The 24,605-nt window shown below is 51.1% G+C and overlaps 2 protein-coding genes across 9 annotated transcripts in view; one reads left to right on the forward strand and one right to left on the reverse strand.

The window, feature by feature from the left end:
* Nucleotides 1-8,988, reverse strand: part of LOC109316240 (alpha-2-macroglobulin-like) — a 13,285-nt gene extending 4,297 nt beyond the window's left edge. Inside the window, exons 1-2 of one of the 4 annotated variants that reach the window (XR_002102776.1) lie at nucleotides 8,902-8,988; nucleotides 6,393-6,576 (exon numbers count right to left, since the gene is read on the reverse strand). Coding sequence is in view for 1 of the 4 variants with exons in the window: in XM_019544157.1 (XP_019399702.1) it covers nucleotides 6,405-6,576; nucleotides 7,169-7,236 (240 nt within the window). In the remaining 3 variants the exon portion in view is untranslated. Of the gene's footprint in view, nucleotides 1-5,647; nucleotides 6,577-7,168; nucleotides 7,361-8,901 lie in introns of those variants that run through there. The other 3 variants (XR_002102775.1, XR_002102774.1, XM_019544157.1) reach the window with 3 other exon arrangements.
* A 26-nt stretch (nucleotides 8,989-9,014) lies between these two features.
* LOC109316232 (alpha-2-macroglobulin-like protein 1) overlaps nucleotides 9,015-24,605 on the forward strand; it is a 61,712-nt gene continuing 46,121 nt past the window's right edge. For 4 of the 5 annotated variants that reach the window (XM_019544138.1, XM_019544140.1, XM_019544139.1 and 1 more), the window contains exons 1-11: nucleotides 9,015-9,105; nucleotides 9,872-10,058; nucleotides 10,794-10,956; nucleotides 13,168-13,220; nucleotides 13,525-13,545; nucleotides 17,765-17,918; nucleotides 18,487-18,571; nucleotides 19,106-19,226; nucleotides 20,398-20,515; nucleotides 21,781-21,890; nucleotides 22,270-22,440. In XM_019544138.1, coding sequence (XP_019399683.1) covers nucleotides 9,032-9,105; nucleotides 9,872-10,058; nucleotides 10,794-10,956; nucleotides 13,168-13,220; nucleotides 13,525-13,545; nucleotides 17,765-17,918; nucleotides 18,487-18,571; nucleotides 19,106-19,226; nucleotides 20,398-20,515; nucleotides 21,781-21,890; nucleotides 22,270-22,440 — 1,257 coding nt within the window. In that variant the 5' untranslated portion in view covers nucleotides 9,015-9,031. The remainder of the gene's footprint in view (nucleotides 9,106-9,871; nucleotides 10,059-10,793; nucleotides 10,957-13,167; nucleotides 13,221-13,524; nucleotides 13,546-17,764; nucleotides 17,919-18,486; nucleotides 18,572-19,105; nucleotides 19,227-20,397; nucleotides 20,516-21,780; nucleotides 21,891-22,269; nucleotides 22,441-24,605) is intronic. The other variant, XM_019544141.1, reaches the window with a different exon arrangement.

A 24,605-nucleotide genomic window follows, 5' to 3' on the forward strand; every position in this document is an offset into this window, starting at 1 on the left:
CCCTAGCGCCCCCTGGCATAACAAGGAACAATGGACACAAATTATTGGAGAGTAGGTTTAGATTAGACATCTGCAAGAACTACTTCATAGTCAGGGTGACTAGGAGCTGGAACCACTTCCAAGGGAAGTGGTGCTGGCTCTTACCCTGGGGGTCTTTAAGAAGAGGCTTGATGCCTACCTGGCTGGACTCATTTGAGTCCAGTTTTTCTCCGCCCAGGCCGGGGATCAGACTTGAAGATCTACAAGGTCCCTTCCAGCCCGACTTCTATGATTCTATGTCCCTTACCCTGTGTCCCTATGTCTGCACACCTTTCTTCTCCTTCTCCTTCCTTCTGCTCCTCTTTCTCTATCTTCTCTCCCCCCATTCTCCTTTACATCTCTTTCTCCCTCCTTAGTGAGGCTGGAACAGAGGTCTCTAGATTGTGGGAGGAAAGGGAGCTGTGAGATGTGAGACTTACATAGCTATAAGAGGACTCCTTTTTCCTGGGAATGAAGGCTGGCACCTGGAGAAAGGGCCCAAGAAAAAGAAAAGAGAAAAAAAGGAATCCAAGTACATCAGAAAGGTATCATTTCTGACACCAGCTGGTGCCACATCTACCTCTAATCTTCAGATTCAAGGTCTGGATGCAAATTCTGTAGCTCCAACCCAACATGATCCCCAGAAAAACATTTGGAAGAGTGAAAAACAAGTAGCAGGCTTCTTGGTAAGTGGTGGCATTGGGAGGATGAGGATAGTGCTGAAACCAGAGTTGCCTGCATAGTCCCAGCTTCTCTGTACCAGGAGAATATGAAGCAGTTAGAGGGCTTGCAAAAGAAGATCAGTACAGACAGGTAAAAGCTAGTCTAATCCAGAAAAATTACTCCGCATGTGGCAGCTCTGAATTGCATGTTTGTTATTTTCCAGACCCTCCAGAGCCAAAGGGATCCTCCCTTTTCTCATCCCAGGACCTGCATGGTGATGAGGACTTTGTTTAATGGGGTTTTGTCTATAGACCTTACTGTGGCTTATGCTTCAAAGGGTGCTGCTTGCTATGTTCAGCTGGAGCTTGTCAGCGAGTCCCACACAGCTGATCAGAGAAGCCACGTTCTTTGACACAAAAACTGCAGCAAGCAAAGAGCCAGAACACTTCCATGGTCCCACACAGCTGTTTGCTGTGACTACCTGTACCCCCAGCTTCACAGGGAGGACAGACCCTGCAAAAGATCTGGTTTCTATTGTACCCCACATGTCTGCTCCTACTCTTGTGAGAGGCAAGGTTTTCTTACGGTGATATCTTGCATTGGACCAACTGCATCATTGAGATAGAGTTAAACAAGCTTTTGAATACAAGGCATTCATCAAGTCACATCATGTTCTATTCTTGGATAGATTTCTGATTGATTCTTCTCCCACCTAGTAACCAAGTGCTGCAATGGCACTTACTGCAGCAGTGACCCCAGAATAGCTGCCTCTCCATCTGCTCTGGGCACCAGTGTCAGTTCCATCAGTGCACAAAATCAATTACAGTTACTCCAGTGTAAGTGTGTTCCCTGGCCATAGTCACACATACACACTTGTGTTTACAGTGTTGGAAAGCATGACTGCAGCTCATGCAGACCTAATCCAGCCAGTTTTCATCTGGACAGCTCTGTCAAGCACAGCAGGGAAGCTGCAGCAATACTGCCATCCCCAGGTTAAAACCAAGGGCCCTATACACATGATAGACCTCTACTCTGATATGTGTGCTAATTAGCATTCATCAGAGCAGACTCAATTAACCAAGAGCCACTCTAATTAAAGTGCCCCCCGGACCACATGCATAGATGCCCCTAGGTCCCAGGTAGCTTGGTGCAACTGAAGCCTCTGCTACTGCTGTTTTGCTGTAGTCAGTACCTCATCTAGTACCTAGGCTTCTCCATGGGCTGTTCTCCTGTCTCCCTGCTGCAGTAGGGCCAGCCTTCAAGTATGGACAGACGCAACCCTTGAACCATTCCACGAATGCCATTGATTGGGAAGTGGTTGACAATTGTCCCTGGACAAAAGCGTCCCCCCGGTACACTACTAAGTGTTCTAAGTAGACCTGGGTTTATCTACATGTGCATTTTATGGCAGAATTGACTAATTGGCTCCTCAGTAAGAATCACCATCTACATTCTACATTAGGGCATAGTAAATTAATTAACTCCATTGCAGGATAGTACTGTTAGGGATAAGTACTATCCTAAGGTAGAGTAATTTACACCACTGCACCACATATGTAGATGGTGATCAGGGTTGGCTGAGACACAAGGCTGCAGCTAGCCCCCACACTGCAGCACCCTCGTGCCCCAGCCAACCCCTCTACCACCTGAAGCTGCTACCTGGAGCCCAGGACTGACCCCCGCTACCACCCTCCAGACCCCCTGTCAGCTAAGGGCTGCTCTACCCTGACTCAACATGCTGTGGTCCAGGGCATACATGTAAATGTTGCTCCCAGGAGAAATAAGCTCCAGCATGAACTGCACTGGAATTTATTTCTTTATCCTAACTGCATGTGTAGATGCACCTACTCTCATCTTGTAGGGATTGTACAATTGTAATAATGTCACCAGGGGCTGGTAAAGTACCAAGGCCATCATGACTTCCAGGGGAAGGTTACCATCAAAAACCAAAGGTGGGACATACGCACTCCCCCTCCTCCCCGCCACCCCCCGCATGGGTGGTACAACTGAAGCAGAGCTGAGTGGAGCCTGTAGGGGGCTTCAGGGCTGGGGCTCCTCACCCTGTTATCCTCCCCCCAGGACCTTTGTGGCCCATCAGGGAGGACATGGTGGAGAGGCTCAGTTTTACCTCATCTGCACAGACATAGCACAGGGTGGTGGCTGGTACAGGGCTCCCAGCAGCAGTGGCAGCACCAAGCCTCCCCACCCCACTCTGTCTTCCCATGCCAAGTCCTGCCAGATAGGCCATGGAGGCCCTTGTGGGAGGGCAGCAGGGCAAGGAGTCCTGAGTCCCACAGCAGGCAGCCTGTATCTGTCCCCACCACATGAAAAAGGGGGGGGCATGTGCCCCCCATGCCACCCTCTCCAGGAGTGCACGCAGCAATGTTGAGCCTACCCCCCATGCTGTTCCCTGGTTGGGATGATCCTGGCTCCATCCAAAGGGTTGTGCATTCCCACCCACACTCTGGGCCCCATGCACTGCCCTGCCTGGGCAGGGCCCCCAGCCCCAGCCTCCAATCCTGTCCCACTCCATCTCTCACCATGAGGAGGGACCATAGTCTACCTCCCCCATGACCCTTCTCCCCCACCCCCCAGACTTATCTATAGGCAGCTGGGGAGTTGTTCTTCACTGCTGCCTGGGTGTATGGCTGGCCACATGCATGTGTGTGTATGGACACATGCATGTGATGCCCCCTACAGCTGCTTTCCCCCGCCCCAGGCAATCTCTTGCAGGCTGGAACTTTGCCAACCTGCAAGAGGCAACCCATGGTTTCCTGTTCTTTTCTCCTTCAAAGGAGAAAATCCATGCCAATTCACAGCAAAAGGAAAATCCGGATCCCTGCACAAGATACTAAGACCATAGTTGAGTGTGTCAAGGAGAATCTGGGACAAATGCTGTCCCAGAGTCATTCAGCCCAGGACCAGGGCCTGATGTTTATATTTTGGGATTGTTTCATTCAGTTAGGGATGAGTGGTCACCCTATTCCAGGGGTCTGTGCCCAGAGTTTCCCCAGGATTCACATGGAGGGGGAGGAAGACCTGGATTGGGGCAGGGGGTTGGAGTGGACAGGTTGCCAGTGCTGAGGGGTTGTGTGGCTCCCTGATTGCAGCTCCCAGGGGGCTGGGTGCCAAGAACTCCCTGCCTTTTCCAACCTCTGACCTGGGAAGTGGGAATCCAGACTCAGTTGGGTAGGGAGGAGTTGGAAAGGTTGCCAGGTGTTTCTTGCCTCCTGCCCCTGGGCTGCCACTGCTGCTCTCCACCCGACCCACAGCCCATGCCTGTTCTCCTGCATGCCTCACCTGCACAACCCATGCCTGTGCTTGCTAGTATGTGACTGAACTCTGTGTGGTGGTACCCGGACGGGTGTGTACCCAGACACCAGGTGTGTGTGCATGTGTGTATGTGGGTGGGGGTGGGGAGTTGGAGGCCCCTGTTTCTTCATTCCAAGGGCTGATTGCTTTGGGACTTTCCATGGTCTCTGACTCAGAAAGGTACCAGCAGCTGCATATAGAGATGTGTACAGGGTGGAACCATCAGGGCAGGGTTGGCTGCAAGAGTGCAGCACAGAAGGCAGGGAACAATTAACAGACTAATTCACTTCACATTGAGCATGGAATTGATAGCCATTCCCTTCTGGTAAGTGCCAGTTGTGCAATAGTTCTCTGCCTCCCCCACCCAGGAATAGACAGGTGCTTACTATTACAGGCACAACCACCCACTACAAGCATGGAGCCCCAAAGCCTCCCTCCCCACTGCAAGTATCTGGCTACCCCTCCCCCACCCAAATGAGCCAGAGACCCCACACTGAGGGTCCCCTAGCAGGAAAGACAAACTGACAGGGAGGCTTTCTGATTCCCCACCCCTGCAGAGTATACTCTAGGTAAGCAATACCTCTTTAAGAAGCAGACTTCTGGTTGTATCCCAGAGCAACACCATTGCCCTGCATGGGTTGGTGGGGGACGAGAAGTGGCATAGTTTGGGACACCTGGAGGACTGACAAGACACTAAGCAGGGACTGCACTGTGTCTACACGTAACACTGAACTGGTTCATGAAGGACCAACTCAAAATAGTACTTGATTTTCCTGGTGTGCTTTTGAAGTGTTCCAAGAAGTTTAAAATGGTCTAAAGGGGTGTGTACATCTAGGCTCTTGGGGTGCCTATACACATGATGATTTTCACCATTTAAAGCATTTTAGAACCATAACGTAATACACATGGGTGATTAGAACATTTAAAAAATGGTGGAAGCCACCTTAATTAAACTCCATTGTATATGTTTTAAATGTAAGGTGAAGTGTAGTAGCATGTCTCAGCCTACCTAGTTCACCACTATTACACATGTATTGAACTGGGGCTTTCCAGCGGCCTCAGGCTGCATTGTGCAGCATCTGGCACCCCGTGCCTCCTACTCTACAGAAATACTGTAAGGCACAAAACTATTACATTTTAAGATGCCATACCTAAAGCATGTCAAGCAAAGCACAAATGTTACAGCACGTTTGGAAATGCCTGCCTTGCATGTATACAGGCACCCTTGGAGTTTAAAGTGTGTTTAGGCTGTTACAAACATTACTTCTCTCCATGCCCTGAGAACAGTGCATTTAAACAACCTTTTACCAACTGCAGGCCACTGCTTGCCACCCAGCCACCATCATAGACAGCTGATCACTACCCCCACCTCCCAACTGGCATGCTTCCAACAGAGACATAACATGACCATCAGCTAGGGGACTAGCAGAGCAGCCACTGGACGTAAATGCCCTCTAATGTCCCCTCCTACTAGGGCTGCCAACTCTGTTTAATCTATTATGGGAGGTTTCATTACATGACATAATTAAATTAGTGAATCATTACATCAGGAAGGCAAATGCACTTTACTATTACATTTTTAAAACCCACTGGACTACTGTATAAATCAGATTCAACATTTTAATATTTATTTTCATGAATGTGCTATCATTTATCTCCCAGGTGACTCTCAGCAGTCTCCTGGAGATTTATATCTAATTCCTGGAGACTCCAGGGCAATCCTGCAGGGTTTGCAACCCTACCTCCTACTGCTGTTACTGCTTACCACTATTGCTGAGTTTTGCTAATTGCTCTAAGTTCAGCAGAAAGTCAGGAGCTGTAGTAGGAGGGGCTCCTGGTCACATTGACACTTCCCCCAGAGAAGCAGTATCTCTGTACATGGAGGTGAGAGAGGGGGGCATAAGGGTGGAGGGGCCTCCAATTCTGGGCACTATAGACTGGATCAGACCAGCACGGGCTGGATCCAATCTCTTCACAGGCTATAGGTTGCTTACCCCTGCTCTAAAACTCATGAGGACAGATTAGCAGGATTTCATTTTATATCTATCAGCCAGACACAAAGCCCTGCAGTAATATGAATTGTGTAAATGCCCAGGGAGAAAAGGGCTGGGGTCTTCTACCTGGAATTAAGAATGATTTAAAGTCCTAAAATGCAACCATGGAGTAAGTCTTGGCTCAGGCAATGGACATGTTTTCCAACCTGTCTGACTGCATGAGGTTCTGCAAGGAGATGTTGGGTAGGGATTGCACCTGTGTGGACAGAGCACGCGGCAGGGACTGCCACATGCAGTAGCACAGAGTACAAACAATACACCCAGGGCAGGAAGGGCTGCTAGGTTCATGTTGGACCTGAAGGTGAGAGTGCTGTCTACTGCAGCAGCCACAGCTCCAGGGTTCACCTGAAAGCTGATTCACTCAAAGATGCCTGGCTTCTCCACGTCTTTCTCCACCAGGGTGTGATTCTGGATTTTCATCTCCGGGGTGATTGCCAGGCAGACAGTCTTGGGGAGAAAGCTGAGGTGGATGCAGAACTTCTCTTGGCTGGGATGGTGAATGATGGCTGGAATCACTACCACATACTGCCTAGGAGAAAAGAGAAGATCGGGATGGGGTGTTCAGGGTCTGTGGTGCAGGGGCAGGTCAGCGGGTATCTCTCTCCACTGCTCTCTTGAAGAAAGAGAGTATGGACTACCAAAGAGCTCTAGACCATGAGTGGAGGGGCCTGTGATGCAATCTGCATCGCACCGCAGGAGGAGGCAACATTCCCTGGGAGGGGTCAGGGCACTGCACACCACCAAGGAGCAGACTTGTCCCATTCCTAGGAGATGGGCAGGGCCAGCCTAGGCCAGAGCTGGAGTGAGAATGCTATACCTGGGGGGAAAATCCCTGGGGCTGCAGATTGAATTTCACCCCCCTCCACAGGAGATGAACCCAGCCGAAACCTGTGTATCTCTGCCCTGTCCCCCAGCACCAGAAAATATCAGGGGGTCTTTTCTGCAAGGATACTAGACACCCACAGCCACAGCTAGAGTCAGTGGGAACTTCAGGTGCTGAGTATCTTGGACAGTGAGGACCCCAGAGCTTAATTGCTATGATTCTGGGCACTACAGCCCTTTCTCCCCTCAGTGACCCACCCACTCACTTAGTCCCCTCAAAAAGAAGCAAAGAGTCTTACGGGTTGAGAGTCTCTGGAGCTGCGATTGGGAGCAGAGCCGGGGCCCACAGCAGCATCACTATCCCCATTGCTTGAACTGGAACAGATACCTAGCTAGATCCACGCCTGAATCCCGAACATCCAGCTGAGTTCTAAACAGTCCTTCAGAGACTCCAGAGTCCAAAGGGTGTATTCAATATGGGACATCAGGACCTCATCTCCCCTAGGCTAATGACACAGCCAATATTTACCTGTCTCCACCAGTTGCTGGGTAAAGGCCACATGGTTACCCCTGCCCCACTCCTAACCCTGCCCGTTACTGGGTAAAGGCAGGTCCCCTGCCCCCATTTGGGATTGGGCCTGTGACCACCGCACCCCAGCATGTGTGAAATGGCTCTATAGCTGAGCTGTGGGGCCCAGGAGCTGTAACACAGATGAAGCAGGAACTGCAAGAGGAATCAGCTTGTAGTGCCTTTGCTAGGGCCCATTGCTGCACTATCCCAGCTGTGCGCCGGCCTGTTGTCAGCCCCATCACAGTGTGTTGGCATCTCATGCAGCCATTATCCATTTACCTGCCTGACAACCCGCCCCTCGCACAATACAGAAGAGCTGTCTTCAGAAACATCCACTCACGACCTATTCTGCTCGTCACCTGTCATCCTCCTATGCTGCTTTCAGTGGTGCTTCATTTCATGTCCAATGCATGTGTCCAGGACTGCACCAGTACTGCTCCACCCTACCCTTCCCTCTCACCTCCACTGCAGGGCCCTGCCACAGGCCTTACTCTAAGGACACAAAGGCCAAGAGGAGTGGCTCCATGCCATTTGCTTCTTCCTCATAAAAGCAGTTTCCCAGATTCACTCGAATAGCAGACTAGGTGTGGTATGTGTATGAGATGGTATACTGCACCCCCTCTCCCAACTCACAATCTCATATAGTAGCTCCCCCCCACCCTCCCCACTAACCTTTACACCAAATAAATATGCTGGGGAAATGCATCACAGGTCAGTGACTATGCCACTAATGTTTGTCTCCCGGTATTGTTTTATACAAACTCAGGCAATACTGAAGTTCAAACTTGAACTAGTGAGAGAGGCAGCTATCAGCCCTTTGCTCCTATTATAGAAATCTTCCCCTTGGCTTCCTGTCTGTCTCTGGCCACTCTGCTATTCACCCCTGAAACCAAGTGGAAACAGAAAAGAAAACAGTGATGTGGTAAAATGTCCTCTTTCCTTCCAGTTGGGATGATGGAGCACTAGCAGAGCTGTGTGAGGAGCCCAGGACTGGGATAGCACGGAGATCTGCTGGGCAGGGCTGTCTCATTAATGCAAGAAGCCTCCCCTTTCATATTTTCAGTTTTCATTTCCTCTCATCTGGCCCTTAGATTTTTTTCACTGAGAATGAAAAACTGCATGGAACAAACTGAACCCTGGACTAAATCCATAGAAGGCAGCAAAGCCCCAGGGATAAATTTTCCTTCCTGCATTTCTAACGAAGTCATGATAAAAGTCCTCTCAGTATGAAGTCCTTTTCCAGACATGAAGCTCTCTCAATAACAACATACGGGTGCTGTTGGTGTTGGCTGCTGCCTTGGAGGGGGATCCAAGGAGGCAATGAGAGAGCAGATACCTTCCCACAGAAGCAGTCACAAGCCCTTTGAAGCAAGTGACTCTGACATTGGGGAGGGGAAATACTGTCCAGCTTCATCCACCCGCCCACATCCCTGTGGCAGCCATACACAGCCGGATTGTTACCTTTTGGCTTAAAGTCAAAGATCCAGACGCAGGCGCCCGACAGACGGAAGAAGAGGAGCAGGGGCAGGAGAGAAGGAGGGGTAACCAGCAGGAACTCCTCCCTGGGGACCAGGTCGGCCTGCACGCAGATATGCTGAGTGTGGCTATCCAGTGGAGCTGTGTCCTCCTCCTCCTGCCTTGCACAGCTGAAGCATCCACGACATTGTAAGAACCCAGGTTGCTCCCTGTCTGCAGGTTGGTCGGTGGGCAGTCTTTCAGGGCTGGAGCAAGGGCGACTGCCTGCTATGAAGCTCCTGGGACTATGGGGGAGGAGGGGAAGAAGACAGGGGAGGTGGGAAAGGGGTCTCCATGGGGAAAGCAACCTCCCCTGATGCTTTTCAGTCCCCATTGCCCTTGCAGCTCTGTCTGCTGCCCCAGTGCTGGGAAGCCTTTGGCCGCCAGCATGGGATCCGAGTCAGAACTCATCCTGCCAAGAATCTGTGTGCATGTTTGAGCTGCCAACAATTCACAGGGTCTGGTGCATTCCAGGGCACAATTATTTCTGAGCAGTCCTTCACCCCCTCCACTAGAGGCACAGACGAAAACTATAAATCCTGAGCTTTTGAAGCCCAAGGAGCCCCTGACAGAGCATGGGGGACAGACACAGACTGTGCTACTCAGCAAGTTACCTGTGGTGTTTGCTGGTCACTCAGAGGTCATGGAGTTTATAAGAGGGACATATTATGCGAGGCAGTAGGTCACAGGGATGCTGTGGGGTCTGGAAAAGGAGATGACTGGTATAACAGTGATGGAAAGGGGAGGCCCAGCCCTGATTCAGGTGTGAGGTTTCCGAGATCATCTTGTTTCCAGTAGATCCAGACTTTGCCACAGTCCAGCTGCTGAGTCCCATGTGGCAGGATGCTGGGCTACCCGGGAATTTAGCCCTGCAGGAAACACATCTCATCACAGCTGGGGCTTGCCTGTCTTGCAGGAACTATGCAGTGGCCATCCCAGCTCAACTCTTCTACCCCTCCTCGGAGACTGTCTGCCTCCAGGTCAACAGAGCCTCAGGGGTCCCTTTCCAGGTGGTGGTCACCCTGCAAACTGAAGCCAGGAATCAGACGCTCATTGTACGGTCTATTTCCCAGCCCAGCTTCTTTGACTGTGCAAGCTTCCAGGTGAGGAGCAGAGACCACATGCTGCTGCTTCTGAGTGGGGCAGATCCTGGCTAGGGTGCCCTGTTGCTGAATGAACATAGGTTGTGCACATGGATAGCTCAGGTTTCCCATGCGCTTGCGCTACTCAGGCATTGAACCTTCCTATGCTTCCCCACAGCTCTACCATACCATCCCAGCTCTGTCCTCCACCCCCTTCCTATCCCAACCCAGGTTCCCTGCATAAACCTGCCAGCCTCCCTTTAGTTCCACCCTACTGCACTTCCACCCTCTCTTTAGCTTTCCTTAGTAAAGATGCTGTAAAAGCATTCAGCATCCTCCAGAATGAGGGGCCTCAGAGGGTGCATTCTCGTGAACAGGAACATGCATTCCCCAGGGACAAATAGCAGCAGCACATACCTGTGTCACTGCTACTTGTCCCCTGCATGTGCACTCTGGTGTATGGCAAGTTGCCCCAAGTGGGGTAGGGGAGGTTGGGGTCAGCACCTGGGCTGGCCCCAGCAGCCTTACCTGGGGTCCTGGGGGCCTGCCAGGGATCCAACAGTGGCAATCTGGCAAATGCCTGTATGCGTGGCACATGCAGTTTGTTGTGCCACAGATGGGCTGCAGCACTGAAAACTACATGTGCATGCTCATCTGGATGTGCCCAGAGGGAGCAATGTAAAGCAGTCTTCCACCACCACTGAAGCTTCCAGGGCTGTGCCCATCATGATGGTTGGTTTGTGACTCTGTCTACAGGTCCCTGCCCCTGCCAAGGGCTCAGAGGAAGTGGCCACTGTGGAAGTCACAGGTTTAGGGGCTGGCTCAGCATTTCAGGAAAGACAGAAAGTCCTGGTGAAGCTTGTGGCAAAGAGGACCTTCATCCAGACAGACAAACCTATGTACAAACCTGGACAGACAGGTGAGCATGAGGCAGCAGGAAAATATGTGCTGTGTTCATGCATATGTGTCACTTGTGCTAGCACTCTTCACCTGCATTGTGGTTAAATCCAGGGTCTGGCTCACCCATGAATGCCAGTGTAAGGTACAGCCTGCCCTTCCCAAAACATGCAACTAAGGTCTGGTTTGCAGGCCAGGAGCGCGTTTTGAAAAAACAAACCTCTCACAAAGATGTCTCGCTTCGTTGCTCCAAGGCTATGCCTGCTCTAAGGATATCCCAGACAGCTCCCTCCATGGCTCTGACCTTTGTGCAGCTCCACCAGGGCTAGCAATCATGGGAGTGCTAGCACAGATGGGGCTGGAGAGTCTTTACTGATGTGTCAGGGCTGGTCTGGGTGCCCCATAATGATAACATGATGGATGAGCTATCTACGCCAAGCTCCCCCTCTTGCAGGGGTGCTTCAGGGCCAGGGCTATATTGTGGAATTTCCCCTCAGGCCTCTGTGGAGCTCAGCTATAAAAGGCTCAGAAAAGCATGGCTGGTCATTCCCCAGTGCGGCCCTAGCACATCCCAAATTTCCACGTGCATTTGCTACTAGGAGGATACAGACATTCACTCTAGATGAGGACTGCACTAGCCCTGAGCAGGACCATAAGTGGCCACGTGTACATGAGATGTTGACTATGCAGTAGCATCGCATAACATGAAGAGTGACATAAGCTACTGCGCAATCAGTGTCACTAAGAAGCCATTTGGGGATGCCATTTGGGGGAAGCCATTTGCGTCATTTAGTACTTGTATATGCAAGTGTTAAATGAATGCACAGTAACAACTGTGCAGTCAGCATCTCATAAAGACAAAGTCAGTGAGAACTGGCCAATTGGGTGCAGTTAGTCTTCCCACTGCAAACCCTTAAAGCTTCTGTCATCCTTTCAGTAAAACTGGCTCTGACACCTCTCAAGCAAGCTGGAGGCAAATAGCCATGGTTACTCTGGGCTCTGACTTCTCTTCTCTCAGTCAGGCATATCTGCCTTTTGATATAGGGGTATGCTGATAGAGATTTTGGGGGCCAATACAGATAGCAGATATTTAAGGAGGCATATTGCCCAATACCGATCTGATTTCTGGTACAGCTGCATGCAACTGGTAAGTCTGCTGTGGTGGAAGGCAAGGGAGCAGGGAAGAAGTGTGGGGGGAGCAGACCAACACCCCCTGCAGTGAAGGAGGGAGGGGGCAGGGGCAGGCGTTGCCCAGTCAGGGTGGGGCAGGGCACGGGATGGAGCTGCAGCTCTTCAAGAGCAGGGGAGCTCCCTCTACTGCACACACCCCAGGTGGGCATGTTGGGGGGCCATGTGCCCCCCAGATTTGCTGGGCTCAGGACAGGCAGCAGTGGTGGCACTGGGAGGGGGGCTACAGGCTGTAGCCCCCCTGTAGCACCACTCCTAGCACAGCTGCTGCCCACCCGGCCCAGACCCGGCTCTTCCCAGTGCGTGGGTGGAGGTGGGAGGTTGAACAGGGGCTGCACTGGGCAGGCAGCGGCAGTGCTCGGAGTAGTGCTATGGGAGGCCTGCAGTGAAATTTGGGGTGGCTGCAGCTCCCTCGATAGCCCCGCTCCCAGAGCCACCTCTGCCCACCCTGAGTGCAGCCCCTGCCAAAAAAAAGCCTGGCACAGCCCTGACTCCAGACCACATCTGCAGCTTGCCCTCCCCACCCCGCACAGATCTGGGAGCACCACCCCCCTCCCTGCCCTCCTGGGGTGCACACAGCGGCGGGAACTGCCCCCTTCCTCCCCCCACAAGCCGCAGCTCTGTTCTGTGCCCCATCCCACACCAGCTGGGTAGTGCCTGCCCCTGCCCCTGTTCCCTCCCACCCTCACTGCAGGGGGAGTTGATCTGCTCCCCCCATGCCTCTTCCCTGCCTCTTCCCCTTCCACCACAACAGACTTATCAGCTTCATACTACTCTCCATGCTGGCAGGTTCTGCTCCTTGCTGCCTGTGTGCTGCACTGTGGCTGCATGCACGCACATTTATCAGCCAAATTATCAGCCACTTCAGGCCAATTCCCGATACAGCCAATTTTCTTTATATCGGTATCAATCCAATATCAGACTGATGTATCAGTGCACCCCTATTTTGATGTGGAGAACTTTTCTTATTTAGACATTAATAACTTGCTATTTGTTTCTTTGATTACATTTCACTCAATGCATCTTCTTTCCTTTTGATCTGCAGTCAAGTCACGTATTGTAACCTTGGACCAGAACTTTATTGCCAGCAATGAACCGGTAAGACCAGAAAGGAAGCGGGGAGAACCTCTGGGGGGAGGCAGATACAGGACCCCAAGTATTAGCGCACTGTGCCACTGAGAGACCAGACTGTGAGCCATAGCTCCAGAGCCTTGTTCAGTTTCAGAGTCTGTACCTCATCAGACAATGTCTGTGGGTCAGAGCTCAACACTGAAGCTGAACCACTGGGTACCAGGGAGATTTCAAGGAGAGTTCACCGACTGTTCAAGTGATCTGGGAATTTGGGGATGGGAACTTATTTCAGAAGCATCTGACCAAGGACTCTACTATTTCCTTTCTGCAGCATGGCCTGGTGGAGCTGAAGGTAAGATGCCTGACTCTAAAAGGATCTGATGCTCCCCTTTGCTTTGGGGTTTCAGTGGGGAGGGAAGGAAGGAGATAGGGAAGGGGGGAACCCATAATACTAATATGCATCAAGAAAATTCCTGCTTTCCTGGTGTCCCTCCCCTTGTTACCCACAGCCTACCTGCATGAGTCTGAATCCAGGCATCCATACTTGAACTGTGTTGCTGCCTGGTGTGGACCGCTGAATGACAGCCCCTGGGTGGTCAACCATTCCCCAAGTATCATGTGATCTCTTGTCCTTGATCAGGTTGTATGATTTGGAGAGTCACAATCCCCCACACTGGTTAGCAGCTTCCAGCAACTTTCCTTAAAATCTTGTGAATTTGTTTGCTTTTCATATTACAGATAAAATATGGCCCCTGAGAACTTGAGCTAGAGGGGAACCACAGTTAACTGTTAGCAGTACAAAGCTTAGGACACACCATCAAGAGCAATTCTAATTCCATCTAACAGGGACCAACAAAGTGTGTATATCTGCGCACCTACACCCCCGCCCATTGCCAGGAGCCAGTCCCTAACAATGCGGAAACACACAACATCTTCTGAAATCAGTTTGCAAGAGGCAAGGATTTCTCAGGGCAGGGATGGGCAAAATACAGCCTGCAGGCTGGATCTGGCTTGACAGACCATTCTATCCAACCCATGGGGCCCTTAAAAAATTTAGAAAATTAATATCTATCTGCCCCTGGCTGCCTGTCAAAGATGACAGGAGGACCCAGAGGAAGCCATGGCAGGACCATGCAACAGCAAGGCCCACCCCCCTTCCTCCCCCCCAGCTAGAAGCTTCTGCCTAGCAGGGGCTTCTGGCCTAGGACGATGGGGCTGTTCCTGCCTCCCTGAGCTGGAGCAGGAAATTCAGGTAAAAAAAAGGGGGGCAGGAAGGACTGCAGGCAATCGCCTCAGTCCTCGGGGCAGGGCTGGCTCCTGCTGAGGCCTGCCATTGTGGCCATGCAGCTGGGAGTCACATGGTCTAGGAGCTGCCAGTGGGTGGACAGGAAAATGGAGAAAAAGGTGGCAGGAGCATGGGGGGAGAATGGAAGCAAGCGGGTATGCGGGACCATGGGGCCAGTGCCAGCAAGGCCCAGAGTGGGCCAGCAGGAGTGCGGGGTGTGAGCTGGCAGGGGTCTATGGAGCTGGACTGGGCTGTGCCAACAGGGAGAGGAGGGAGCTGGCTCAGCTCCACAGAGCCCCTGACGGCCAGGACCCTGCTCCTGCCGTCCTTCTCTGGGTCCCGCTGCACTGGCACCAGTGCAGGCCCTGTGCTCCTGCATGCCCACTCACTCCCAGTTTCCCCCACCCCAGCCCCACGGTACAGGTGGGGACCAGCACACGCTACCCTAACCCTGTGCACCCCGCACTCACCTGTCCGGGCTGAGCAGTGGCGGCATGGGACAAACTCCTGCTCAGGGTGGGGGGAAAGCAGTCCTCCCCCTCCTGCTGCTGTTGCTTCCTGGTGCAGCTGCTCAGAGTTCATGTGGGGCTGTCCTGCATCTCCACTGCATCACCGCCACCTCTGGGCTGTCCCAAGGGGCATCGACTGCAGCACAGAGCAGACACAGGGCAGTGCAGCGCAGGCTCCAAGTGGCTGCACCAGGAAGTGCCAGCGGTGTGAGGGTGGGTGACTGCTTTTACCCCCGTGCTGAGCAGCAGTTTGTCCCATGCTTCCACTGCTGAGCCTGAGCCCTGCACCAGCTCCAGGCATGCCCATCAGGGTTGAGTAGTAGTCACAGCAGCAGTAGTGGCAGCAGCAGCAGCTGGTCAGAAACTGCTGCTCAGCACGGGGGAAAGCAACCATTCCCCCTTGCCACTGCTGGGCAGTTTTTGGTACAGCTGCCTGGAGTCCGCGCCACACTAGGCTGCTGTGTAGCTCCTTCACCGTCGCCTCTAGGCTGCCCAGCGCAGCAGCGGTAACAGTGCGGAGCAGCTGCAGAGCAGCTCACAGGTGGTGGTGAAGGAGCCGCACCGCAACCTAGCACAGCGTGGGCTCCAAGGGGCCGCACCAAAAACTGCCCAGCAGTGTCAAGGGAGAGGGGCTGCTTTCCCCCACGCCGAGCAGCAGTTTTTGCCCAGCTGCTGCTGCCACTGCTCAGCCCGGAGAAGTGAGCTTGGAGCTGGTGTGGGGCATTCAGTGTTGCAGCTGCACATGCTGGTTCCTGCCGCTACTGCTCCATGCAGCCATGCGGTGCAGGGTGGGTGTGGAGCACACTCAGGCTGCATGCTGTTGGTGGTGGCAGGGAAGCGCCACAGAGCACTCGGGCTCTGGGCTGTTGTGGGGAGGGTGTTGACAGGCTCAGGGGGCATATGTGGGGGGTTCTCATGTACACCCCACATACCCTCAAACCCTCCCCCACACATAGTCACACATCCCACAAATACTGTACCCACACAGACACACACACACTCTCACATCCCCACAAACCCCCCATACCCACTCACCCACATCCACACACACACTCACAGCTCCCCACAAACCCCACACCCACCTACCCTTACCCCCAACACCCCTGCACTCCCCATACAATATACAAGAGTAAGACTGCATTTTGAGCTATTATGCAATCACTTTTATATATACAGCACAAATCAGGACAAACATATCTATTTTTAATTAAATCAAAAAATATTATGGGTGTTTGATTTTTAGTATATAATTTGGAGTTCTTTTTTTGTTCTAAGATGGCAGACCCTCTTCCCCAAAGGAGTACTTCCAGGGGCAAGGGGAGAAACTTCCAGTGGCAAAGGTCAGAGGTTAGGGACGGGACTTCTGGTTCCGGATGGCAGCCAAGGGGTGGGGCTCCTGTCAAGGGGTGGGGCTACTCATGCAACCCTTGACAGCTTGCCAAAATTTGGTAAGTGGCCCTCCACCTGAAATAATTGCATGCCCTTGTCTTAGGGTGATATCCCTTCTTGGACCAACTGCCTAGCTGTGATAGTTAGACAAGCTTTCAAATACAAGATGTGTTTCATCATGCAAAGATGTGTAAGAACCATGGATTCTGAGGGTTTTGTTATGGGGGCGCTGACTGTAATTGCAGTTGGGATGTTGACAGATTAAGCATTTCTTGCTAAAGCAAGCTGCGTCCCACTTGATGTCTGTTGGCCAGTGGGGAGTTTGCTTCTGATGATGAGTTGGGAAAGGGACTGTGAATATTTTCTTCAAGGTCTGATCTTTGTTGAGTGTAGGCTGTTGCTGTTTGGTGATTCTGCCAGTTGATTCCTGTGTTGGGTTGTGGGTGTGCCATCACAGGGGGGTTTCTTATTGTGTTGTAGTAGGTTGGGGTCTTTGGTTAGCTCTTTCAAATGTAAGGTCTGTTTCTGTACTGAAGTGTCCTTGTATAACGGAAGATTTTTTTTAGGCTGGTTAGGTGGGCATCAGGAGTGTTCTCCTTAGAGCAGGTGTGGTGGTTTCTGAGGGCATGACTGGAGATTACAGTTTTTTGGTGTGCTTGGGCTGACTGCTGGTTCTGTGGATATAAGTACAGTGGCCTGTGGGCTTTTTGTATAAGGTGGTTTGTATGGTGTCATCCTGGATTTGGACTGTGGTATCTAGAAACTTGATGTAGGAATATTCCAAGAAAGTTTGCTTGAGGGGTGATAGCTGTTAAAACTGTGGTGGAAGTCAATAAGTGAATGAATCCAAGTGTTCAGTCCAGACGATGATCACAGCTACAAAATCCATTTGGACATTTTAGACATTTGGGCTGATTTCTACAGGCTAGACCATACACATTCAGTAATCACTGGCATTTTCTGCCCGCATAAAGTCCGCAGCTCCCAGTTTAATACGTGTGTGGTAAACAGAGCCCCATCACCCTGTAGTTGCTGATCTCTGTTGACTTACACAGCATGTACTACAGAAAATGACAGTGTGATAAAGTGTGTGTGTGTGTGTGTGTGTGTGTGTGTGTGTGTGTGTGTGCATGAGTGCATGTATGCATGCACCCTCCACTGACTGGGACTTCTTTGGCATTTGTGCTGCAGCCTGTGTTTTGGTAGCATCTCTTGGAGACGTACCTTCAGCTCCATAATCTGTTGAGTCCTTGCCTCCTGTAGCAAGAGAGGGGTGAATTTAATCCCTGCCACTGCCTTAAAGTTATGAGTGCCTGGGGTGTCCAGCTCCTTGTTATGGAATTCCTCTGTATTACTGGCATAACCTCCCCTCCCTGCTGCCTGGACAGGACCCCAAGGGGAACCGGATTGGACAATGGTTGAACGTGACCCCAACTCAAGGCATTATAGACCTGTCCTTTCCCTTGGCCGCAGAAGCACTCATTGGAGAATACACCATCAACCTGCCTGGCCTCAAGAACACCTTCAGGGTAGAGGAATATGGTAAGAGCCACTGGCCAGAACAGCTGAGGAGTGTGGTTTCTTACGTCCAGGCAGTTGGGGCCTTCCAGATGCCAGCATTTAGGCACAAGTGTGTGCTAGGCTCTGGTGAAACATGAGGAGCTCTAGCCAGCACTATCTTCACACAGTCCCCTGGCATCATCCCCCCACTACAGAGTCCCCAAATGTGCCTGGAAGCAAGAAGGGAGAGTTGTCTCTTGCATATGCCTCTGGGTTTCATGCCGTGTCTCATGCCCACAAACCTATGCACTCCTTCCTCTTGGGATGCTTGCTCTCAGCCAGAGAAAAAGCTTACAATGACTGTTCTTCAGGCAGGTCTAAGTGCAAGCTGTGGGGCTTCATGCCTACTTGCTCATACCCTGCCAGTCTTCCTCTCCCCATTGCACAGATCTGTCTCTCCCTGTAGGATCTCTTTCTGGCCCAGTTGGGGAAAGGTGAGGGGAATTCTTTCTTGAGGTGTGTGGAGGTGGGTGGAGGAATCATTTGCCCCTTGCCCCCCACCCCTCTACCACATACGCACATACATGCAGTTTCTCTTACTTTCTCACAGTGCCGCCCAAATTCAGCCTGGCGATTCAGATGCCCTCAGTGGTTACCATCCTGGAGGAGCAATTCCAGTTTCAAGCCTGTGGCATGTGAGCTGACAGCTGGCATTTTCTAGACTGAATAAAGCCCAGGACAGTCCCTGCCATCCCATCCCTCTGAGACACCCTGCCATTCCCAATTCAGGATGCCCTTGTGCTCTGCTCAGAGTTCCTTAAATGAGCAAGGCCTTAGATACCAGGATGCATCCACTAACTGAAGCACATTCCCTGCAGTGCAGTACCCCAACAATATGACTCTATGGCAATGGAGGCCATGCTAATGCAGAGGGGAAGACTCCCTACCTAAGCAACCACCCCTTTCCTGAAGCATAGCACTTCCTAGCACCTCCCTGGGGTACTGGGGTCCACATTTGTATGGGGGAGAGAGTGCCACACTCCTACCTGCTGGTTTTCTCCATGAAGCACTAAGCTTCTCTGGGCCTGAGCAGCTTTGAGACTGTGACCCAGTGCAATTTGTATGGCTTCAGGCCAGATGCTGGCTGATGTTTATTTATCCAGCAAGGCCATTGCTGTGGGATTGTCTGTGTGAGTGAAGCTTTGTGTCTCCTCTACCCTCTAAACCAGGTACACATATGGGAAGCCAGTCCAGGGCAGAGTGCGGGCATCTGTGTGCCGCAGGTGGATACACTATGGTGGGTACTCACTGAAAACAAAGGCTGATATCTGCCAAGAGTTCTCTGGCCAGGTAAGCACATGAAGCAGTGCTGTGAAGACTGTGCTCAAGAAATAGAGGGATGTTAAGGGGGAAAGAGTGTAGAAAAGTCATCTGCTATTGACCTAGTGCACCTTCCAGGAGGAGAGACTTCAACATAGGCAACTGGTAGGGGGTGCACATGCCCGCCGTGATGGGGCCAGTACCCCCCCGATGGCCAACACTGATGCTGTTGGTAGGGCTGGTGCCCCCGCAACAGGGCCGCTGCCGTTGGCAGCTTCTGCAGATGCCCCCACACCCCCAATTCAGGAGGCACCAGTCACTCATGGACTTCAAGATACCTCTACAAGATGACTCCTGGGGGAACTTGGTGAGTTCACTCAGGGCTGGGTTCATGAGCGAACCAGACCCTGGATTAAACCACAATACAGATGGACAGTGCCGCACAAGTGACACATATGCACACACACAGCACACATAATTTTGTCCCCCATGGGGCTGGAGAGGCCTTGGGCTAGATGTTCACATGGTGTAGACCTGTATATGACTATGAACATAGTCAAGCATTGGAGCAAGCAACCTAGAGAAGCTGGAGAATCTCCATGCTTGGAAACTTTCAAAAGCAGGTTAAACACTTGGCTGGGATGGTTTAGTCACGGATGATCCTGCCTTGAACAAGGGGCTGAACTAGATGACTCAAAGAGGTCCTTTCCAACTCTACTTTCCTATGATCCTAGATGCTGATTTGCAACGGAGAGAAAGGGACTGTGTGCCTGTGAGGAGTGCAGTCCTCCAGTTCTGGGCCTCTTTCCCCTGAGGGATGCCAAAGTTGTGACACATCACAAATTTTACATGCATTTGCCTCCTTACTTGTGCATCTGTATCTGTTAGCATGGTGTTAAATAGCCTGGACACCATGTTAAGAATGGATTTTGCCCTCCTGAAAAATATGAAGTACTCCAAGGGTGCAGGTGCTCCATTTCTAGGTTGTGGCATCTCCGTGAGCACGCAAGCTGGGGCTAATCATGTGATGACAGAATTCCCCCAGGATTTCTACATTTACAGAATAAATCTGGCCAGTTCTACTCAGTTACAGCATTTTTTTAGCTCAAGAGGCTGGGGCTTCTGCCCTTGGTGCCCTGAGTTCTATAATGGGATTGTAACACAAATTTTTGGGTAACTAGTGCAATCATCTTCTTTCCAGACAAACCCTGATGGCTGCTTTGCTGCTATGGTGGACACTCAGATCTACAATTTGACTCTGTACAACAACTACCACTTCAGTTTAGAGGTTGTGGCCTTCCTGAAAGAAAGTGGAACAGGTACTAAGGGCTCTATATTTGGAGACTATCAATTGCCTCTAATGCTTTCCTCACATCATGAGATACCTCCTGCTCCCACAGAGGAACCTACCTTCTTCCCACTAAAACCTAGAAGAGTTTCTTTGTTGGCTTCCATGAGAGCTGAATTGATCCTATCTGCATAAGGAACACTTCACCCATGTGGCAGAGTGACAAAGGGCTCCTGGTGTAGACATCAGAAATGTCCTACTGGGTCAACCCACAGGTTCATCCAGCCCCATATGCTGTCACTCACAGTGGTAAAAAGCAGATGCTAAGGGGAAGATCATATAAGAAGGGATGATCCAAACCAATCCATTCTCTGCCCCTTTTCCCTAGAGCTTCCAGCATACAGCTCCCAGCTGTACTATGTGTTGTACCAATATAATTCTCCCCCTCCCTTGATTTGAGCTGTACTTGTTGCAGTCCGGCTGTGTTGGTGTAGCTGCAGCTACACCAGAGATTTCTGCTGACTCAGCACTGTCAGCGTTGAATTGTTCTTTCTCCTGACTGATGGAGCTAAGCTGGCTGAGATCTGTCACGTAGACCTAGGCTGAGCTGACATCTTCAGAGTAGAGATGATCCTGCTGATACTCAGTTGTTTCTTTTACTTTGGCTGCAAGGTGCTAGGTGGCTTCCTCTGTTCTTGCAGTATAACCTGGGAAAGGACACTTGGAATGAGAAGAGATTGCAGGAGACTCCAGAAACTTCAGAGTGGGCCCACACCCTCCTTGAGCACTGTCTGTGCCTCATTCAGTACTGATCACTGTATCCAGATGCATCATGACAATGCCTCCACCCTCAGCTCAGGCAACATAGGATGATACTATACAACTGATGGCTCAGGGCTTTGTCCTGTGCTAGTTCTAAAAATCTCGCCCACCAATGGGACTTCCATGCTCCCACAGCCTCCCATCCCCCTCTTGCTTTTAGTCTTAGGCAAATGTTTGCTAGTTATCCATCCTGGTACTTCCCCTATTTGTTCAGTTTCATCCCTTTACATCCTTCTGTGAATCCCTGCCAATGAATTCCTTGAGGCTGACATGCACTAGGTAGGACAGGCCCTACTGCTATTGCTCATCATACAGATAAGATGATTCTCCGGTGGGAAAGGAGCAGCCCATCTGCCCCCACTGTGGTATAAGACCATGTTCTAAACCACTGCATGGGGAGCATCCAGTCAGACACCCATCCAGTGTCACCCATGTACCACTCACCCTAAATTCTCTGTCTGCCTCCTCCTATAGGGGTGGAGTTCAACACCACTCAGAGCTGCAGGGTCTCTTCTGCCATCACTTCTCTTCAGTTTCTGGACAAAAATATCTACTACCAGCCAGGAGCCCCCTACTACGGTAGAGTAAGTGAATAAGGGAGATACTGGGGAAGTCCTTCTCCAGAGGCAAATGGGAAGGCAAGGACTGAGTTACATGGTCCTAAAAGTGGTCCCCTTGCTCCCTTAGTCCTCCTCCCTTTCTAGGTCTCTCTTGTCTGCAGGGATTTGAAGGTTGGCCACTCTGGAGCTGTTGGGGTGGCTCTGGGGATGTGTTTGTGGAAGCGGCCTTGGGTTTGCTATTAGGGAAAGGAGCTAGGGACAAGGGAGGGTCAGCAGCTGGAAGGGACTGTGGGCACATTGTGGACAGCAGGGTGATTCCTAAGCCAGGATGAGGGGGAGGGACACCTTTTCAGCCAGATACATTTACATTTCCACCTCTCACTTCTATTCTGTCTCCTTGTAGCTGGAACTGAGAAGTGCAGCTGGGACCCCGCTGAAGAATAGAGAAGTTTATCTCTCTGTACATGTCAGCAACAAAGAAGAGACTCAAACCTACCTCACAGACAGTACAGGAGTGGCCTCCTTCACTTTGGACACTTCTACATGGACTGATGGTGCCACAGTTTCATTGAAGGTTAAGCACAGCTTTCAAACGATAACATTTTGCATTTTTATTGAGATGTTAGAGCTGTAACTAGTGACTTCCCATGAAGAGTCAGGCCAGTGTCACCCTCCCATCAGGCAGGTGGGGAAATCAAGACCCTGGGAGGTACAGTGATTTGCTGTGGGGGTATAATGGGATTCCATGGTAGAGCCAATATGCTCCACCCCTCATGCCACATATAGTCATTAAGCCAACAGGCATCACTGGGGAGAGTAACGTAAGAAAGGGACACAGGGCGCCATACTTGTTCCTGGAAAAAGTGACTTACAGCTGAGCAGGCAAAGACAATGTTTAGCTTGGCAGGGAAGGGCCCTGGAGGCAGGGCCAGATGGAGAAGGTAGAGGGAACTGGGCTCTCCTGTGTGGGAAAAGCAGAAGAAAGAAACAACAAGAATGAAATGTGCAAGATCAGGACACAGGCAGGGAAGGCCAATGGAGGTGGCTCTGTTTAGATTGCCCCCATAACACAAAGAGAAGGAACTTAGGAGGCAGAAGAGATAAAAAAAAACACTTTTGTAGGGAATGCACAGTCACTGTGAGAAACTGGCTGGTGCAAGTTAGTATGGAGGCCAACAGTTTAAATGCAGCTTGGTAAAAGGTAAAGCCTGTATGTCTGGCTTTGGTATCAGAAGCGGACTGGCCAAGTTTGCTGTTGACACCAAACTCTGGGGTAAAGCATCCATACCTGAGGACAGGAGGGCAATCCAGCCTGACCTTGACAGGCTCAGGAAATGGGTGGATGAGAACCTGATGGTGTTTAATACTGAAAAATGCAAGGTTCTCCACATTGGGAGGAAAAACCTTCAGCATCCTTACAGGTACGGTAGTGCTATGCTGGCTAACACTATGGATGAAAGGGACTTGGGGGTCATAACTGACCACAAGATTAATATGAGACTGCAATGTGATACTGCTGCTAGTAAAGCAACCAAAATGCTTCCTTGCATCCATAGATGCTTCTCAAGTAAATCCCAGGATGTCATCCTCCCATTGTATTCAGCCTTGGTGAGGCCTCAGCTGGAGTACTGAGTCCAGTTTTGGACCCCACAATTCAAAAAGGTTGTGGAGAAGCTTGAGAGGGCTGCAGAGGAGAGCCATGCGCATGATCAGAGATCAGGATAGCAGACCTTATGATGAGAGGCTGAGAGTCATGGGACTCTTCAGCCTGTAGAAGCACAGGCTCAGGAGTGATCTGGTGGCCACCTATAAGTTCATCAGGAGTGCTTACCAGGATCTGGGGGAATGTCTGTTCACCAGAACACCCTGAGGGATGACAAGGTCAAATGGTCACAAACTCCTCCATGACCATTTCAGGCTGGACATAAGGAAGAATTTCTTCACTGTCCAAGACCCCAAGGTTTGGAAAAAATTGCTGCCCCCACTGAGGTGGTTCAAGCACTACTCTGAATGCCTTCAAAAGACACCTGGATACTTATCTTGCTGGGATCCTATGACCCCAGGTGACTTCCTGCCCCTTGGGCAGGGGGCTGGACTTGATGATCTTCCGAGGTCCCTTCCAGCCCTAATGTCTATGAAAACTATGAAAACTTGTGGGTAAGGCCTGAGACTGTCACCCACGCAACAGTGGTTGAAGGCCTGATTCTGCAAAAGGCCTTTGGCATGACTTTGGGCAAAACATTTGACCCCTTTGTCTCCTTTTCCTACGCTTAAAGTAGGATGTTAATAATTACCCTGGGGAGAACTTACTGGGAGCTCCCAGCCTTGTATAGTCTTATGCAGTGCCCTTGTACAGTCTAGTGGAGTACCCCCTTGCCCTTGTATAGTCTAATGGATAACCCATTCCAAGCGTAGCTTCTAGAGTGGCCTGGGCCATAGCTTCTATAAAGGCCACTCCTGGCTTCTTGGACTCCCAAACTTAGCCTTTTCATTCTTGACACCCCTCATAGACCTACTTTTAGACTTAGTTCCTGGAGAGGTACTTTACCTCTTCAAAGACATGTGGTACACCTGAAGTCACATTCAGTGCAACCTAGGTTCACTCCCTCAACAGTCTCTGTAAGGGAAAACAGCTCTGGCTGGTTTCTCTCATATTTTCATAGTTTCTAGGGTCGGAAGGGACCTGAGCAGATCATCAAGTCCGACCCCCTGCCATGGCAGGAAAGAGTACTGGGGTCA

Source organism: Crocodylus porosus, unplaced genomic scaffold (assembly GCF_001723895.1).
Source record: "Crocodylus porosus isolate Cpor-Errol unplaced genomic scaffold, CroPor_comp1, whole genome shotgun sequence".
NCBI classification, from domain to species: Eukaryota; Metazoa; Chordata; order Crocodylia; family Crocodylidae; genus Crocodylus; species Crocodylus porosus.